General features: G+C 46.5%; 1 protein-coding gene across 1 annotated transcript; it reads left to right on the forward strand.

Moving 5' to 3' along the window:
• Window positions 1–1,322: 1,322 nt before the first annotated feature.
• On the forward strand, window positions 1,323–15,144 carry alx4b (ALX homeobox 4b; the record flags this gene model as incomplete). The annotated part of the gene is made up of 4 exons (XM_084476958.1): window positions 1,323–1,659; window positions 8,864–9,180; window positions 14,215–14,343; window positions 14,824–15,144. 4 exons carry the CDS (start codon window positions 1,323–1,325, stop codon window positions 15,142–15,144), a joined length of 1,104 nt encoding a protein of 367 aa, XP_084333084.1.
• Window positions 15,145–16,547: the final 1,403 nt, after the last annotated feature.

Consider the following 16,547-nt stretch of genomic DNA (forward strand, 5'->3'; position numbering starts at 1 on the left):
GTCATGCTGTTAATGACATAAGGCCAAACAAAAATTAGACAATTGATAATGCGACCGAGACGCATGACCTTGTTGGGCTATAATAACACGGGACGTCCCGGGCTTGGAATCAGCGACATCGGGCCTTAATTGCATGTTGTAGCCTAATATTATTGCACAAATTTAAATTGATAGGTCCAGTATTGCTTGCTAATGGCCTCAAACTCGAGGCGTTCAGAGAATGTCATTAATAGGGCTGAGGAGCGGCATAACCTCGTTGGTCTAAACGGTTGCAAGCATCCTCGGCTATATAAAGCCTCCTTCGGAATACCCGATCGTCACACTGCCTTGTACTTCATGCCTCAGTAAACCGAGGTCTACATTTCGATTGACATCCTACAGGCTTAATTCATGTTGACAATTCAAACTACGTATTTTAGCATAGTAGTATATCATATTTAAATTCATAATTTATATCAGTTTAGGGTTCTGAGTTGGCCTCCAGCCTCAGTATTTAGCGACCTTGACTCTGAATTGAATCGGACAGGCAGCTTTGTGTGCAATGTGGGGAAAAATACAGACCTGTGAGGGCCTAAACTTTTAAAATACACTTGTCATTATCAGGCCATTTATGCTATATCTCAATATGGTCTATGACACGTGACACCTGAAATAAGCGCCTTCCGCTTAACGAAATAATCCTCTGCACCAAACAACACGTGTGTCCTATGTCAGGGTTGACCCAGCGGGGGGCTCTGAGCCTATCTGCCGCCACAACAAAACATCCAACTCACAAAGCGATGGACCTGTGTTGGCACGGGCCTGCGTCGGGCCTGCACATATAGCCATCCCTTAATAGCATTAGTGTCATGTGTTGTGCCTCCCGCGTGTTTAACCCCCCCAAAAAAAGAAAAAAAAGAAAAAGCAGCTTGCCTCCTCCTGAGCTTGACCTCCCATCTCCACTGAGTGCTTAATAGTGGCGGACGGGCTTAGCAGAGGCCAACTTCCAGTCTGTGGAGCGAGAAGGTCGAGGCAGCACTGTGTGAAAGAAGGGCGATCGAGGCGGTACCAAACTCCATCACGGCTTTCCTCCTTTACCCCGACGAACCTTAAGGGGGATTTGAGCATTTGTTCAGTCTACGGTCCTCTGGAAAACATCTGATTCGTTGCGTAACCAGTCCCAGATGCGCCACTGCGGAGTGTGTGTGCGCGCATGAGTCGGTCGGTGCGTAACAGTCCGGAGAGAGTACCTGTAGCGCGTGCGTAACGGGGGAAAAGAAGACTGAAAAGAAGTTTGGATTCTCCGATTCACTTTTTTCACTTTTTTTTTTTTTGTTGTAGGTATGAACGCAGATACGTGCGTCTCGTACTGCGATATGACATCGATGGATTCATATTATGGTGCGTCCGCTCCGCAGGGCAGGGATCACCAGGCCAACCCGTTCAGGACGTTCCAGACGAGCGAGACCAAATACAGCCCCACTTTCCTGCCCGGTAAGGGACAGGCGTACGGGGAAAAGTCCCGGAGTCCTTACCAGCAGGAGTGCCAGTCTTTGGATGGCAGCGAGGAGGGCACCTTCAACAAGTACCACCACTTTATGCAGCGGCCGGCGTGCAAAACTCCTCCCGAGAACAGCAAGCTGGAGAGCGGACACAACGGGTCGCTCATCCCCTGCTACGGTGAGTTCAGCAACCGCGGGGATCGGAGGGATAGAACGACACCAAGATTCGTAGGGACTGCGATGGATTAATATGCAGTAGAATTGGATGATGGAGTGAGGAGAGCGTTCTATAAATTATACTAAATGATAGGTTGAGTGAGCGCCGTGCAACATTGTAATATTTGCGGCGTAAAACCGCTGCAGCAAAGTTATTTAAAGTAGGATTATTTTTATTGGGTCTATTTTCTGATTTAACAAACGCTGCTCTTCACTTATATTGCACAATTCTCAAGCCTTATATGTTTCATATCCATAGGTATTGTTGTTAATTCCGCACATCCGTGCGGAAAAGTAAAACATTGAAATAGGCCTAGCCAATATTCAACTATTTAAAAAATGTAAAATTGCTTTTGGTTTAACGTCCTCTCACAGCCCAACCAAGTTCACAGTTTGTTCTTCATCAATTAAATGATGGATGAGGCGCAGGACGTGTCTGGGATTGGCTGACAATTAAGTGATTGATTGATAACTATTCTTAGATGATCATTCTCCCGGTCGGCCAAAACCTTTTTCTGGAAACGAATCCACGTACATGATTTATTAGGTGTAGGGTTATGACTTTTGAAAACTAAAATGTGTCTTCTACTACAGCACCCCGATGGGACAACAGCATATGTTTAGGCCCATATGTACTTTAATGTATTAACGTAACGCCTACACGTAGGCCTACATTAATTCAAACTGAGACAAAACTGAAAACCAGGCCTATAACCTCACATTTTTAAACAATAAAACCATAACCATAACCGCTAACCATAACAACGAAATTAAGCCTTCATTGTTATGCAAATCATTCGTTATGGACAGGATCATGCTTGGATGGATGACATCGTTTGGGTCAGTCTTGATGTCATGATACCGTAAACTAAAGATGATGAAATAGTGCATGCAGGCCTATGTCTCTGACACCCACCACACCCCGCGTTGGGAAAATTATTGAAATTAATCGTCAGATGTACGATTTTGATTAGCAGGCATCAAAACACGCATAAATCTCGACTTGCACATCGCGCGACTGACGTGGAGCGGAATGCAATCGTCGTAATTCTGTGCGGTGGAACCCGATACATTTATCTGGTTCCACATGTTTAGTCTGAAAAGACCCCCCCACACACACACACACACACACACACACACACACACACACACACACACACACACACACACACACACACACACACACACACACACACACACACACACACACACACACACACTATACATTTATTCTAATGATTCAACTTGACATTAATGCATAATTTGTGGAGGTGCATCAAACATATCTTGTGCAGGCCTTTGAGCTAAACTTACTTGGCGAGTGCAGTGACAGCCTAATTTGTCTTAACACCATCCCAAAAACCAAATAGACCATCATCTCCGCCGAGGAGTGCTCCACTCTGTTATTATTTTCCAATGTTGCAACCAGATGAAGGCCCCGTGGGTCTGGGAAGATAAGCTGGGGGCCAAACCCTCAGGCGTCAGAGTGTTTTGTGTGGTCCTCGACGGGGGACATGTTGCTCAGACCTTTAACGCTTTACCCTCATCCTCACAACACACAGCGTGTGTGTGTCGGATACTTTATGAATTGTATTTTTGACATTATGGCTTATTCATAATGTATATTACTTCAATCTGTAGTGGGCCTATTTATTCACTATGGATTTATTTATTTTGTATATATTTTATTTATTTAGGCTTCCGACTCTTCATATAATGAAATGAGATGACAAACTGAAAAACACTTTCACTATACACAGTCTGTCTTTTACAAATGGTAGTACTTTACACCTGGGTGTGTCATCGGTGCAATATAAACACTAAAAAACTATAATTACTAACCTCAAGGCTCATATTAAATATAACAATAATAAACACAACAGTTAAATATGATAGATTTGATTCAATGATGCTGTAAAGATTTTATATTTACTACTCTGTTGAAATCCTTTGTTATTGTAGCCACGTTTACATATGGCAAGAATTTAGTCACTTTATTTAAACTGTTCCGAAATATATTATATTGTTGATTTTTTTCAAGACATGTCTGGTGTTTGTTTCTCTCAAACAGCTTCTAAATAATATCTAAATCAACCCCATTTAAGAGAGACAGTGTATCATCCACTTCCAGGCCTTTCCCTTGCGACTTCAACGTCTCAGCTGTTGTGCCTTAATACATCATGTGAACGTCGTTGATTAACGCCGTCCTAAAAAGCGTAAAACCCAGGATACTTTGTCACCTATGCATGCAGTTAAACCTGGAGAACACATCGTGTGCACGGAGGAATCTGGAGGAATGCAGGTCAGGACCGCAAGAGCGCTCTACATTAATCAGAGGCAGATGTGCATCACTGGCTCCTTATAGCCCCAGTTATTATTCATATTCCCCAAACACAAGCCCTGCAAAGTCACAGAGAGTCCCTGAGATGACAAAGTGGGGCTGGTTTACATAACCCTGTCTCAACAATACCTTGTGTAAATAATCAGAGTCAAACGATGGTGATTGCCTCCGAGTAATCATTTGAGACAGCCAGAAATGGAAAAGAGCGTTTCCCTCGGAAACGGATGTGGGCCCACTTTGAGATACGTATGTTTTCAAGTCGACACATGAAATACCGAAATGTATTGGTACATTTTGTGAGTTTCCCCCGAATGAACTGGCCTCTGCATATATTCACATGCACACCATGCGTGTGTATCTGGAGCAGCCACTGGGGCAGAGGGAAAGCAGTCCAACATGGGGCTGTGTCCTCAGAGCCGGCTGAACCATGTGGTTAAGCCTGGGGTCTCTCTCTGGGCCCAGGGATTACTGTGCTACTATCAATACTCACGCACTACACCCCAAAATATGCCTCACATGGCCTGCAGAGTTGGGCAACAGTTGTCAACAGTTGTCAACAGTTATGCCCCTGAAACAAGGCAGCATAAACATCTAAGAATAAAAATGGGAAAACGATTTTGGTTTCGGTGATCCAGTGTGTTATGTCAGTGACAGGACTACGTTAGTATGCAGTGGATTTAAAGAAGTCACAATTATGTCACACCATTTGTGTGTGTCTTTGTGCTGATTACTAACACAGAGTATAGGTTGTAAATACTCTGCTAATAGCAGACGGTCATTTTAGGCAAAATATAAAATCATGCATGACAATTTTTATTGATATCAAAATTCAAGATATTTCAATGCTTGATAAATTGAATCATAGATTTCAATAAAACCATATTTTGTGTTCTCTGACATTTACAGTTATAAGAGTTATGCCTCTGTCAAATAACCGTTCCTCGCTGATTGGTCATGGGCAGTCCCCAAAGTTTGAGTGAAAGGATGAGAAGGAGAAGAGAGAGAAGAGCCATTGAGAGAGCGAGAGCAAATGTGAGTGAAAAAGTAACATTAGAGAGAGAGAGAGAGAGAGAGAGAGAGAGAGAGAGAGAGAGAGAGAGAGAGAGAGAGAGAGAGAGCACAATAGAAAGACACAGAGAGAAAGACAGAGTGAGAGAGAGTTTGAGAGAGAGACAGAGAGAGAAAGACAGAGAGAGTGAGAGAGAGAGGGACAGAGACAGACAGACAGAGAAAACAAGCTTTGCCTTCTACTTCCTGTCTCCCGCCCCACTCCCCCGAACGTATGCTCGCCAGAAAAAGAAACGATTTGGAAATTTTAACCAGGTGGCGCGTTTTGCTCCTAGCCTTTGGTGTTAAGGCTGGCCTTCAGTCTTAATCTGCCCTAGCCAATCGCCAATCTCTATCAGAGGTGCTGTTATAGTCTGCATATTAACACACATAATATATGCACATATGCATATTTCCTGACCCAGGAAAAGACAGATTGATTACTGATTGATTCACCGTTATGAAAAACTGAAATCTTACATTCATTACAACCTATTTTTGGAAATAGAAAAAGTCCACATGAACCATGCTAACGATGAAACACATTGCATAAACAGTTTCCCTAAAAGCTACATAACTACGACACAGTTCCAGTTTTTAATATACTCTCGTGTAGTTTGATGGAAGGAACAGACATTTTTGTGTAGAGGTGCAGGTCTATTTATCTTCAGTAATTATCTATTAAATGGCCGGATAGAATGTAATGTAACCCTTATATGCTCAATCATTGCCACATGTAATTAGTCATTGCTTATTATTCAGAAAGTATTCAATAACTTTAACTGAAATCATGAATTATTTACTTAGTAATTATGATATTATAATATATTATTATTATTATGTAATTATGTTATTGGTACATGACACTACTTGACCTGCTCAGACACCCAATCTTAAATTATAATTCATAATGTCAAAAACGATCCAAATTCTATTTTTCTATATTAAACACAGCATATATATATATATATATATATATATATATATATATATATATAATAGTGGTAGTGAGGCCGTGAATATGTCAAATTATCGGGAGCTGAGGTTGACCAGAAAGGTTCAGTCTTCCTTGTGGAATCTGCATTCCTGCGCGAGCGGCTGCCATTGATCTCCCCTACGGAACATCTGGGAGCTTCTTCCCCGACCACTTCCAACAAGGAAGTGACATCATTTCTTATGAGTGATGGCTCAGGCCTCACCTGAATGTAGTCCTATAAACAATTTACCCGACGGCACGGCTGCCAATCAACGGTGGGTAGCTCCTCCCCCATTAGTCGCTGGAATAATTTGCGGTATCGTGCTTTATTGATGCGGTCGTATACGGGGTGATAACGGGAACGCTATCGTGGCCGGCCTCAGTCTGACTTTTTTTTTTTTTTTGCTATTTTAACAGAGCCTTTAAAACCACTCTGTTTAAAAGCATTCCCGTCCCAATTTAGTGTTTGGTCATTAACCCTTCTCCAGGTAACTAATTTATTGTGTTTTTTTTATTTGCCTTCTCTTGACCCTCCCTATCCCATTCCATAAAAACCAAGAGGGTGTCCTGCTGCTTTACGGCCATTTAAATTACACTTTGATGTTTCCTCTCTGTTTTCGGCAGTGATTAAATTGCTGACCCTAGTAAATCTCTGAACTTTACTAACTGAAGAGGTCTGAAGCATGTCACAGGACTGCTTCAGGGAAAGGCAAGTTCAGCACACATCCTGCCTTCATTTGTCATATACATCGACTGTAGATCTCAAATCCAAAACACATTCCAAGAAATGGCAAACATAGAGTCAACGCACCCGAATCTTGGCTATAAAAGATAAAATAGTGTTTGATGGCTTTGTTCTCGTGAGGAACATGCAGAATGCTCAGCAGGAAGATATTTGTGGCAAAGGATTTCAGCCAACATGAGTGTAGCAGAGCACGAAAGATGCTGCTTGCCGCTATACAGAATAACAATTTCGTAAGATATATTTATTCATGACGGGAGTCATATGCGTGGACGAGTCGATCTCACAATTATTAATATTATTCTGAAATACACTGGACATCCACCTCCACATGTGTCTCCGTTTCCCAGATGTACTCGTTGCCCTAGCAACTCTGGATGCCTTGCTCAGTGGCATAATTGATTTTCTGTTCCACAGATGCCAAACAGGAACACAAAGTTGGCTGGACCTGCCTCTTGAAATTGCCCCAGGACTTAGTGTGGGTTAGAATACAAGCCATCCATGTGTGTGCGTGTGTGCGTGTGTACGTGTGCGTTTGTGTGTACGTGTGTGTGTGTGTGTGTGTGCGCGTGTAGGGGGTGGATGATGTCAGAACATCTGCCTCGGTAGAGACTGTGAGAGAGTCTGACAGGTGGGCCACAGCGATATAAGGGTCGTGACCCCCAGCTGAGCGAGCTGTAGTGTTCCATTAGTGTCTGGGGGGGGGGGGGGGGGGGGACAGGTCTGAGGAGCACCAAAGGGTGAGGGGAAGAGCGATGACTATTGACGTCTCAATGTGGCGCAGAAAAGTCATTTGCAATTCATGAAAACAAACTTGGACGTAGTAGTGGAGAGAGAGTCAACCCCCCCCCCCCCCCCCCCCCCCACCCCGACTTCATCAATCCAAGATGAAGCCCGTTAAAGCCCTCCAGATGAGACGTCATCTCTATCTGCTCAGACATAACGAACACAGAGGTCCTGGACTCCAGTGGGCCGGGGCCACCGAAGCAACACATGAAGGTTGTGTTGATTCTTTGAAACCAACGATGGACCGAGTCCATGAACATGCCTTGCTCATGGGAGGTTCACGTTTTTTAATAGTTCCCTTGTCAGGAACTATCATGACATGCAGGTTCCCGAACCTGCATGGACAGGAGGAGCATGTGCAGCCGAGGCAAGGGAAAGGAATCAGAATACAGAACTCACTGTTGTGAGCCTGGCCCCATTCACAACCAGAGAACCTTCTGCTTATTTATTCACACAGCTGTTTGTTTATTGGAGTGGACCGAACGGCCTTTCTTCATCTCCTAAAAGGAAACAAAAAAAAAATAGGCTCGCACACAACGAGACAGGGCCAACAGAGCCAAGTCTGTCACCCACCCGAAAAAGATTGCGTCTCTCCAAATTGAAGGTGACAAACACGATGCTGTTTACAAGGTGGAGAGCGCGGTGGTGCGGTGGTGCTGCGGTGGCTCCGGTATACACAAGGCCAGCCATACATGGCTCAAGATGGAGCAGGCTTTGTGCGGTTCGGGTTTCAGATGGCGTGATTGGGGGGGGGGGGGGGGGGGGCGCGGGCGGAGGGGGGGGGCTGGCGACGGGGAATAGGGCTTTGTAGGGGGGGGGGGGGGGGGGGGGGGGAGGGGGCGGTGTCACAGGTCACGCCAATGCAAAGTGACATACCTTTCAAACAGAAACAGGCCCTCGCTTTCCTCTTGTACTTTTCAGACTCACCGCGATGGAGACGTGGCTTTTTGAAGCCCCAAAAATAAAACCTTAGAGAGGTGATGCAAGCTTGTGAGTGTGAACGTCATTCAGCGTGGGGAGTGTACACAGGAGTGAAAGCAGACACGTCTTTGACTTGTAAATTAAGAAACCGTCGGGGAAATGAGTGGCCTCATTTAGGAACAGATACAAACATCCTTCATATTACTCACTATACAAATCCACCTTTGGTACGCAAACTAAAAACACATAATAAAATATAAATAACCAAAGTGTCTCGGACCTTGTGCATTGACTCTGACGCATCCACACTGTATCAAAACATTGCTTAATTAACGACCGCCATTCATTCACAGCCAAGGACAACGGCGGGCTGACCGAGTCCGAGTGCCCGCCCAACGCCGAGGCCCCGGGGATGGAGGGCAGCTACCTGAACCTCAAGGAGCCCGGCATGAAGACGCAGCAGCTGGAGCGCCCGGGCTCCGACCTGTCCGGGCCCCTGGACAAGAGCGAGCCCGAGAGCAACAAGGGCAAGAAGCGCCGCAACCGCACCACCTTCACCAGCTACCAGCTGGAGGAGCTGGAGAAGGTGTTCCAGAAGACCCACTACCCCGACGTGTACGCCCGCGAGCAGCTGGCCCTGAGGACCGACCTGACCGAGGCCCGAGTGCAGGTGAGAATGGAAGGGGGGGGTACCACCGACCCGGCGGTACACGACGGGTTTGTAGAAGAGTAGCCGAGCTGTGAACATCACAGTTCAGGGTTGGAACGACAACATCTCAGGAGTCTCAGGATTGTGCCAGTTGTGTGTCACGGACAAAGTATGGCATGTGACATCATCTGGACCTAGCAACTCCATAACCCTCGGTTTTGGAGCTGGCCTCTGGTTTTCTCTAGTTTGAGTGATGTTCCTCAACAGGGGATCGGAGTGGTGAGGCTGAGCTGAATCATTGTAGTCAACGTTTGTTTGCATGTCAATATTCACTCGGGGAACGAAGAGAGGCCTGGAGGAGCTGGCCTCTTGACAAGAGCTTTTTTTTTTTTTCCTCCCCGCAACAGCAGACAGCATGGCTCATTGTTCCCTGCTCGCTCTTCCTGCATGCCAGTTTCACATCGGGAGTGGGCCGGGTGGGACAGAGCAGCAATACCAAACACTATTAACTGTTACATGCTGCAGACTCTGTGACAGACTCTGTTAAAGGGATGTCAGGGGTCAAGTGTTTCCGAGCGGTTTTCTCTTCCAAAACCCCTCTCAAGTCTACTTCAACAAACAGCATCAGTGGACGGAAAAAAAAAAAACACAGACACGAACACATAGAAAAACAATAGCTCCATGAAAAAGTAATGAAACCTTTTTTGGCGAGGAAGTGACTTAGGAAAACACTGGGGATGACAGTTTCAATTTACAATTCCGCTCTGAGACATAGTCAGGGACCGAGAACCTGGTCTGGCGTGCGTTGGTACAGTGAAGCGAGTGCATTCATGTTGTGCCTGCACACAGAGCTATCTATTCCCACAGATGAATATAATTAGCCCACAGGTCCAACAGGCGGACAGCATGGCTCACTTTAGTCGGTGTGAGGTTTGACCCATGCTTTTTAAAATCATACCTTATAGCTCCACACAATCAAGACAAAACCCTGCAATTTCCGCCCCAGGACCTGTCACGGCACATGCCAGGGTTGGCTGGTTGCTTGTGTACCATAGAGCACTGGCAAGGTTGACAAATTCCAAAGGGAAACCTTTTCATGTCAGTTAAGAGCGACGATTGTAATTGAGTACAGTGCTGTGTTTTTCAAGGGAAAATACAATTGTCAAGGTCCTCCACTTTCATCCTCAATTTGAGGATGCCGGAATATATGCAGTTGACAATTTTCTATAATCAAATCTTTTGGCTGCCATCATTACTCGTTTATCCAGTACAATTTGCGCTCAACCTCAAACTTGAACTTTCACCATGCTTCCCTTTTCCCCAACTTTATGGAGGAGCAGGCTGTGCGTCTGAGTGACCGGCCAGGCAGTCTATCAATCGCCCAGCCTCGTATGACAGAGATGAGGTGAGACGGCTGGACTTCAAAGCCGTGTTTCGAGCTCTGCCCTCCCTCCCTCCCTCCCTACCTCGCCCCCTCCCCCACCTCAGACCCTTGCTTGCTCTGGAGCATAAATAAAGCTCTTTAATGGCACTGTAAGCTGTCTTTTGCTGTCAACATCTTTGGCAATTACTGTATCACCAGTGAGCACTTTAAGCCCAGAGAGCTCCGAGCAGACCTTCCTTGCAGATGTCTGCTGGGTAAGACAAACAGCGACACAGGACAGCGACAGGGGTTAAAGTTTGGCCCCCTTTCTTTGTGTCAGAGCGAGTAAAGGGATAGTATATCCCCCACCACCACCACTACATCAAACCGGCACACAGAGGGGCTGATGATGACTAATAGTGATCTACGCCGATGGGAATGATTCCTACGAATTTGAAGATTACCGCGAATCGACGTAGGAGCTCCACTGGTGTGGGGGGAGCAGGAGACACATGGAACAACAGTCCCCCTCCACCCCCATGTGATGATCTCGTCTTTAAACTATTTGGCTAGCGTCTCGACCCGACCGCCATTCAAAGCCTCTGAGAAACATGACACATGTACCCTTGGAACCAAGACACACTGCACGCGTGTGCTCAGGTGTTGTAACATACGTTTTTTTAGAAGAACGCCAAACATTTGGTAGATGTAGACTTAATTGGCGCTACAGTAAAACGTTTCCATTTATAATTGTGTGCTACATATATATAGGTCTTCGGTGCAAGGCTACGTGTTTATGTGCTTGTGTGTGTGTGTGTGTGTGTGTGTGTGTGTGGACACAAGTGTGCGTTTACATGTGTGTGTGTGTGTGTGTGTGCGTTTATGTGTGTGCGTTCATATGAGTGTGCGACAGTCGGGCCGCTGCTCGCCTGCACGCCTCTGAAAGGTCAACAGGGTTGGCGGCGGAAAGCCGAGGGCTTAGGCGTCAGGAAATTAAACATGAAATGAAAACAAGCTCTGGTTTGAACATTCTCCCATCTCACTCTCCAATATCCCCACTTCCCCCCGTTCCACTTTGGAGGAGGAAGAGAGACGCAGACGGAGGGTTCCAGGGGGAGGAGAGGGGGGTAAGGAGGCAGGCCCTGGGAGGGACAGTGATAATGGATAGTGATAATGAAGCGAATTAGCGTATGGATGATTGGACACTAATGCAAAACCTCATTCAAAATAAATAAATAAAGTATTGTGCATTTAAAGTACATTTTGTATTGTTTATATTCATTTATACCTATTTTTTATTAGTAAATGTATTAATATATAGTATATACAAAATCCATAATTATTTGGTATATTTAATGCCCTACTTTGTCTTAAAGAAGGACTTTAAGAAACATGGCCAAACTTTGCAGGGCAATGCATAAAAGCGATGGGGATCTGGAAGATCAGTCCTCAAAGGTCTGCTGGGGAAAAGGTTGTTATGTCATCTCGATCGCCTTGATCGGAAGAGTTCTGGCACTGGTTCCTTCAACAGTATTCTGTGATCATTTGATCACTGGTCGCAGATTATTGCATTCATCTCTCACATGCCACATCTTCACGAAAACATCTTGAGCAGATCTCTTGGAAGTGTGCTTCACAATGTACAAGCTTTAGTACAAAGTGTTACAGTCAGATACAAGCCTTAATAAACAACGTGGGGAAACTTTATCAATAGCAGATCCTCAAGATGGCTGGCTGTGGAACACAACATACGCTCTGAAACCCCCTCAAAGCACATCATATAACTCTGAGGGCAAGAAGCCCGTGACCTTGACATTGGGGTTCAGTGACAAGCGAGCTATCAGTTTACATCTTTGCAAGGGTGGGCTGTCCTCTAATGTCCCTGGGACTTCCATATAAGGTGTTTACTGTGAAAAGGAAGCCAACAACTAGTTTCATCCCTTCACAATGACTGGTTTATATGCATTCCTTGGTACTTAGCTGCCCTTATCTGATTTGATTAAAAATCCACCGCAAAATCCTGACTTAAATCCACGGTGCAACCCTATAGGCTGTGATGTTGATGCATACAGCTCATAGACGTCATATTTGAGGTATGAATTTCATTGTTACAACTTTTCTATTATCAACTTTTCATTGTGTGTGTGTGTGTGTGTGTATATCGTGTGTGTGTATCCATGTATGTTTGGACTGTGTAACAGAGAATGACATACGAGGGGAGGGATTTGAAGAGGTTGAGTGAGGGGAAATTGCATGTCAGGGACTCTATAAAAACCACAGGCTGATTGGGATGGGAATCTTCCCGCAATCCAAGTTCAAACCCCTGTGATGAGGGCGGATTGCGCTCTCTCTCTCTCTCTTCCTCGCTCACCCACTCTCTCTCTCTCCCTCTCTCTCTCTTTGAAGAAGGCTCTTCCCTCTCCCTAGGGATGATAGTATTCAGACAGCCAACAAATAAATACCGCAGAGAAATATGCAGAGTCTCACTTTAATGCTGTGAACTCTGATGTGACAAAAGCAATCAGAACATGAAAACATGTAAACGTCAAAACTGATTTTGTAAGCAAATGAAAAGGGAGGAAAGCTGAATGGAAACAGAATATATTTGTTAACGAGATATCTACACAACGTTTAATCTTTTGACAAAATCTGACTGAAAATCCCAAAACATTTTGGAAAGCAAACAGTCATCTGAAGGAAAAAGCAACTATAGTTGGTATGAGCCAATAAAACATTGTTTTTCTTTGCTCTGAATTGATACTGGACACTTATGAACGGATCTTCTCCAGCTCTTGCTGTAGTGTACAAGTCAACTTGTTTTCAGGTGTATTTTGACAGAGGACTCTAAAACAGGGTGCAATTGTGAAACTACTCTGTTGTAGTCTTCCGACTGTCTGCATATCCACAATATCTTGCCCATACCATACTCTCCTCATCTCCTCCATATCGCCCAAGCCATGGATCTGATCATCAAACACATCTCATTCCGCAAAAAATAAAAAGTAATCCAAACTCATCCAAAAGAACGTCATTCAAATGCACCGTTGAGCATTGACCGCTGAAAGCACACGTGTAGATGTTGACATATTTTGCTTCTTTAGGGTAGCAAGAAAAAAAAAAAAGGCATAAAAGTCTATCTGGCCGGTCGCTTACTCTTTCTTTCATGTAATGTGCAGAAGGAGTCATCCTCCCCTCCATTAATCAGCTGTGTTGACATGCCAGAGAGAGAACACCTTTCTGGGGTGATTTATGGACCACGGCGGGTCCAGATGTGGATCCGTCTGCGCTGGCAGAGCGAGGGGGAGGACAAGGTGGTGGGCTTTTTTTTCAAAGGCACGGGCAGAGACGGGCAGAGCCAAGGGGGGAAGACCCAGCGTCTTCACATCAAGAGATCTTAAAGACACGTCAAGCTGTTAAACCTGGGCCTTGACATGTGCAAGGGGGGGGGGGATTTATAGTCTGCTCCGTCCTCTGGCTTTCCTTGGCTTCTCCATCGTTCTCTCTCCCTTCTGCCGAGTGGACTGATACGGTGCCATTTTGCTTCTGAACAACATTGGCGGTTGTAGTTTACATGAGAGTTAAATGAAAACAAATGAACATAAAAGGAGGTAAAAGAAGAAGCAAATGAAGGGCATACTGTGGATATTTTCCTGATGCTTGTGTTGTTTTCTCTCTCTCTCTCTCTCTGCAAGGTGTGGTTCCAGAACCGCCGTGCCAAGTGGAGGAAGAGGGAGCGCTTCGGGCAGATGCAGCAGGTCCGCACACACTTCTCCACCGCCTACGAGCTGCCCCTCCTCACACGACCAGAGAACTACGCACAGGTACTCTAACAGTGGATGTCTCAGATCCGCTGTGGGTTTCTTTCCCAGAGGAAGAACTGACCATATACCGTTCTTGTTATTATTTTGCAATTTAGGTGACATTTTGTTTGCATCCAAAGCCACTCCTTAATGAGCAGGAAGGGGTGAGGAAGCTTGCTCATTGTAAACAGGGGCGAAACGAAACCCAGGACCTTGGGTCTGGTAGTGACCCAACACCCCTCAGATTCAGATTCAGATCCAGATTCTTTATTGTCAGTGTGTCAGAGTACAGAGTACAGAGACAACAAAATGTGGTTGGAGATCTAAACAGAAGTGCAAAAGAGCGGTTAAGTTGAAGGTTTGAACACGATTGTCATATAGTGCAATATGAGTAAAGTATAGTTTAAATAGTAGGGGTGGGATAGTGCAAGAGTAGTGACGCCCCTACAGCGCCCCGTCTCCTGTCACACAGCCGCCCTAACGCCCCGTCCTCTCCCACAGATCCAGAACCCGTCATGGATCGGCAGCAGCAGCGGCGGCTCCCCGGTGCAGGGCTGCGTGGTGCCCTGTGACTCCGTCGCCTCCTGCATGCCCCCCCACCCCCACGGCCCGGGAGGTGTCCCGGACTTCCTGGGCGTGCCCAGCCCCGGGGGCGGTCACATGGGACAGACGCACATGAGCAGCCTGTTCGGGGGCCCGGTGATGGGCGGCGGCATCAACGGCTACGACCTCAACGTCGAGCCCGACCGCAAGTCCTCCAGCATCGCGGCGCTGCGCATGAAGGCCAAAGAACACAGCGCGGCCATCTCTTGGGCCACATGATACTGCAGACCCCCGACGCCAAGCCCGCCCGCCCGCCCGCCCCCCTCTCCCGGCGCTCCTCCTCCCTTTCCCACAGGAATGGCCCCCCCCTTCTTCTTCTCCGGAGCGGCATTTGGGAGGCGTCAAGGGGGAGGAGGGACGTGGCCAGACAGCACTAATGATAACGCAGGGCAAAGGAACTGTAGGAGGGGCCGCGGAGATAAGAGAGGTTACTCTAGGGAGGAAAAGGCCATCGATAGCAACACAGATAACAGCCTGACAATGACAGTCAGCAGGCGCCCAGAGAGAGAGAAATAGAGATGCTACTTTGAACTTTGATCGAGGTTTTCATTGAATCGTGTACATTCTTCATTCCTTAAACTCTCAGGTTTTTAAATTTTCAAATGGAGGAGGTGGTTCCTCCTTCAGTGGGAGTCGTTCATCCATAAGATGACCTGGTTCAGATGTGCAAGCCTGCAATGCACAGGGGTGACAACCGTCCATTATAGCACGTAGAAGCCTTCCGTGGAGCGGAATAACAAAAAGTGTTTTCACCAGCTTCAGCTTCAACATCTCACAGATATGATGCATTCATAACCCTATTGTTTGCTGCCTTCCATAATATATTTTCCTCTTTTCCTTTTCTTAAACATGTTTCCAAGGCTCCTCCCTCCAACGCACATTTTTGTGTGACTCACCCAAATCATAAATCAGTAAATATGCAACCCAGAACAGTATAAAACAAAAACAGGGATACTCCACAGCACCAAGGGTACGTGGGAGTTTACATTTCTGCTGCACACTGCCCCAAAAAAACAAATAATAGAACCAAACAGAACCCTTACTTTCACCTCATGCTCTGTGAAAGGTAAGGCATGTAAACCTTCACGACATGAAAAGAAAAACCCAAGTTGAAAGCCCGAACGCAAACAGAGTGCAACTGATGAAGGGCAGACATGGCTGGGCCAATTTAGTCAGGGAGGACGCAGGCGTTGGATTGGCAGTAATTTCAAACGAACGTGTCATTTCCTCCCCCAGGGCAGCCTCCGCGGGTTGCCTTCTCCCGGGTACTGGAGGGGTGGGGGGGGGCGGGGGGGGGGCTTCGGGTTACAGGAAACGCCGTCTGCGCGCCGGTGCCAGACGGCAGGCCCCGCATAACACACAGCAGCAGCCTTCAACACCAACTTACCCCGCCTCGCCCTAATCAGCAACCAACAGGAGTAGACGCTCCCAATTAGCGTCAAACCGCGACGTCCAGCCGCCGCGCCGCGCAGCGCAATCACCTGGGAGAGTACATCACGGCGCGGCGTGCTGCTGCCGGCCGCGTGGACACGACGGCACACTCCCCCACCACCTCCCCCCCACCCCCCCAGCCTCTCCCTTCCACACGTTGTAACGACCAATCAGTGTGGGGTTTCAGGAGG

Source organism: Micromesistius poutassou, assembly GCF_964030765.1.
Source record: "Micromesistius poutassou genome assembly, chromosome: 13".
NCBI lineage: Eukaryota > Metazoa > Chordata > Actinopteri > Gadiformes > Gadidae > Micromesistius > Micromesistius poutassou.